General features: G+C 28.8%; 1 protein-coding gene across 12 annotated transcripts in view; it reads left to right on the forward strand.

The window, feature by feature from the left end:
* Positions 1 to 2,639, forward strand: part of LOC106464952 (vinexin-like) — a 214,069-nt gene that overhangs the window by 136,698 nt on the left and 74,732 nt on the right. For all 12 annotated transcript variants that reach the window (XR_002611087.1, XM_022389279.1, XM_022388835.1 and 9 more), the window contains 2 exons: positions 474 to 771; positions 1,961 to 2,014. Coding sequence is in view for 11 of the 12 variants with exons in the window: in XM_022389279.1 (XP_022244987.1) it covers positions 474 to 771; positions 1,961 to 2,014 (352 nt within the window). In the remaining variant the exon portion in view is untranslated. The remainder of the gene's footprint in view (positions 1 to 473; positions 772 to 1,960; positions 2,015 to 2,639) is intronic.

The following is a 2,639-nucleotide window of genomic DNA, read 5'->3' on the forward strand; positions in this document are numbered from 1 at the left end:
CAAAGCATCTTTTAACAGACTTTCCAAAACATTTCCCATAATTGATGTAAGATTAATGGGTCTATAATTACTGGGACAGCTTTTATCACTTCAGTGCTTTATTAAGGCACCTAGTTTAACACTACTACTAGAACTTGAACTTTTAGGTTTAATTCTGTATCAGAAAATAGAACAAGTATGATAAAGTAATGGCACTGAATGCTCTAACTAAAACTGTGTTGCTTATTAAGACTCAAAATGAGTAGGAAGAAGAATTAGGTTTTTGTCTGTAACTTGTATAAGTATTTTAGTTAAACTCAATGTTATATTTATCAATACAGATAATTTTGATTTTAGGTATCATGATGAAAACAATAGATAAAACTGTAAATTTGAAGTATCACACTTACCCATAGTGCACTGTAAAATGTCCTTTGCACTTTTTTAATTTCAATTTGTCAGACAGCTTTTAATTCTCTTTATATCATAAACAGATACCTCAAAATGAGTCATCCCCTAGTTATAATGGTTATTATGCACAAAAGAAGCTAGAAACACCATCACATCCATCATCGTTATCACTATCCAGTGTTTCTTCCAATATCTCGCTGCAGGAGGATTCTGTGAGAAATGTACAATTACAGTCTCAAGAGCCAAATCTTGAACAACCTTCCTGTTCAGCCTCAGAACAACAAACTACAGAAACCTCAACACTTGTTTCAGGAGGAAGCAAAAGTTCTAGATTACCTCCATCTGAAAATCCGACTATCACACTTCTGAAAAAAGCTCGAGGTTTGTTAGTTCTGTTCATTAAGTTACATTTATTTGCTTTGTTAGGTCAGAAACTGAGTGATGCTTGCGGTTTGTTAGTTCTGTTCATAACAAAGCAAATAAATGTAACTTAACGTCAGAAACTGAGTGATGCTCGAGGTACAGAGAAAGAAAAGAGTACTATCTTTTTTGTTCCTGATATTACAGAGAAAATTGTAATAATTCATGTCACTGATAATTATTTGTGTTTATGCACTAGGAATATTGATTTGAACATCTACAGAAGCTAGAAGTTTTTCACCATTGTATTTTTTTTATAAATGTACAAAGCTAGTTAGAAACCTCAGTTACAGTATTTATATAACTTATTAAGTATAGCATTTTTATGTTGGCATGTTATTAGTCATTCACTACAGGTGTAAAATATCACACAGCTCATTTGAAACAAGAGTGTTGATGTTAAACAAATATACAGATAATTGTATGATTATGAAAATGTATTAATGGATCATGATCAGTATTGATGTGTAGTTAGGAAGCAAATAATTATTTTTATGGTAATTATGAAATAATATGTGGCATAAATAGAGAAATTTAATATTTGGCCAACAGTTATTTAATTTCTTATAGAATTTTATCACAAAAGTTAGTCTTTTGTTTTTATTGTACTGTAACATATGTTGCTCAGAAAAACAAATTATATTTGGTAAAATTCTGTGATCATAGGAGGCATTCTTAACCATTATGGTGTTCTTCAGTTAGAAACAATATATCTCCTTATTTAAATGTATTATATTACTGTGTTTTTAGAAGCTATTTCGTATACATTTTGAAATTATGGACTTCAAAGACTTAACAAGAAAAAAGTTGTGTATTACAAGTAGGAAATAAAGTAATACATATATTTCAGCTTTCAGAAATTTTAACACGAGGTCATAGGTTTTTCTAGATTCATGCTGTTTCAATCTTTATCTTTATAATACTGCCTTGTGTAACTTCATTCCAACTTGATATTCTGATTAAAAATTCATTTTGAAACAATTTCCAAACCACCAGCAATTGATAAAGCTTTCTACTCTGTTCTAAATTAGAATATGAAAAGAAAAAGAAAATTTCATACTGTTATATACTGTTATGAAGTAGTATTCTTCATCAACATTTGGTTGTTGTTTAAATCACATATTAGTTCATTATTTATTTTTAATAACAGAGGGCCAGTTACCTAAAGGGGCACTGTACATAGATCCTAAAATACATTCTCAAGGTAAGTTGTAGTATTGTAGTGAATTATAGTTACTTGTATTTTTCAATTGCATATCCTATAAAAGTTTAAAGTACAAGATTATTATTTACGTTTTTAATAATAAATGTTGTAATATCTGAATGAAAGATCAGAAAAATATTAGAGTAACATATTTTAGTTATATGTTATACAAGAAATTCGTTACATTTAAGTTTGGTAGAAAAAATTAAAAGAAACTGTATGTATTTTTACTTTTGTAGATTTATACTGTATGCAAGTTTTCTTAACATTCTTCTTGTTCGATTTAATTGAATTTCCTATTTGTTAAATTTGTCATATCCTCTAGTGGCAGAACTTCTTAATATTTAAAAAAGTAATAAAATTGCTTAAACATCTGTTTCGATGAAACAATTCTTAATTATTTTATTAGTATGCCCCTATATTAACAAAAATTATGAGGAAAAAAATAGCAACTAAATCTTTGAATGTACTAGAAGCAAATCATCATGTGAAGGGACAAATTTGACAAATAAAATATACATATTCCATGTTTGTTCATCATGAATGATTTCTTATATATTAAACTATATTATATACAAAGTTGTGGGGCCTGGCATGGCCAGGTGGTTAAGGCACTCGACTCGCA

This window comes from Limulus polyphemus, unplaced genomic scaffold, assembly GCF_000517525.1.
Source record: "Limulus polyphemus unplaced genomic scaffold, Limulus_polyphemus-2.1.2 Scaffold1, whole genome shotgun sequence".
Classification (NCBI taxonomy): domain Eukaryota; kingdom Metazoa; phylum Arthropoda; class Merostomata; order Xiphosura; family Limulidae; genus Limulus; species Limulus polyphemus.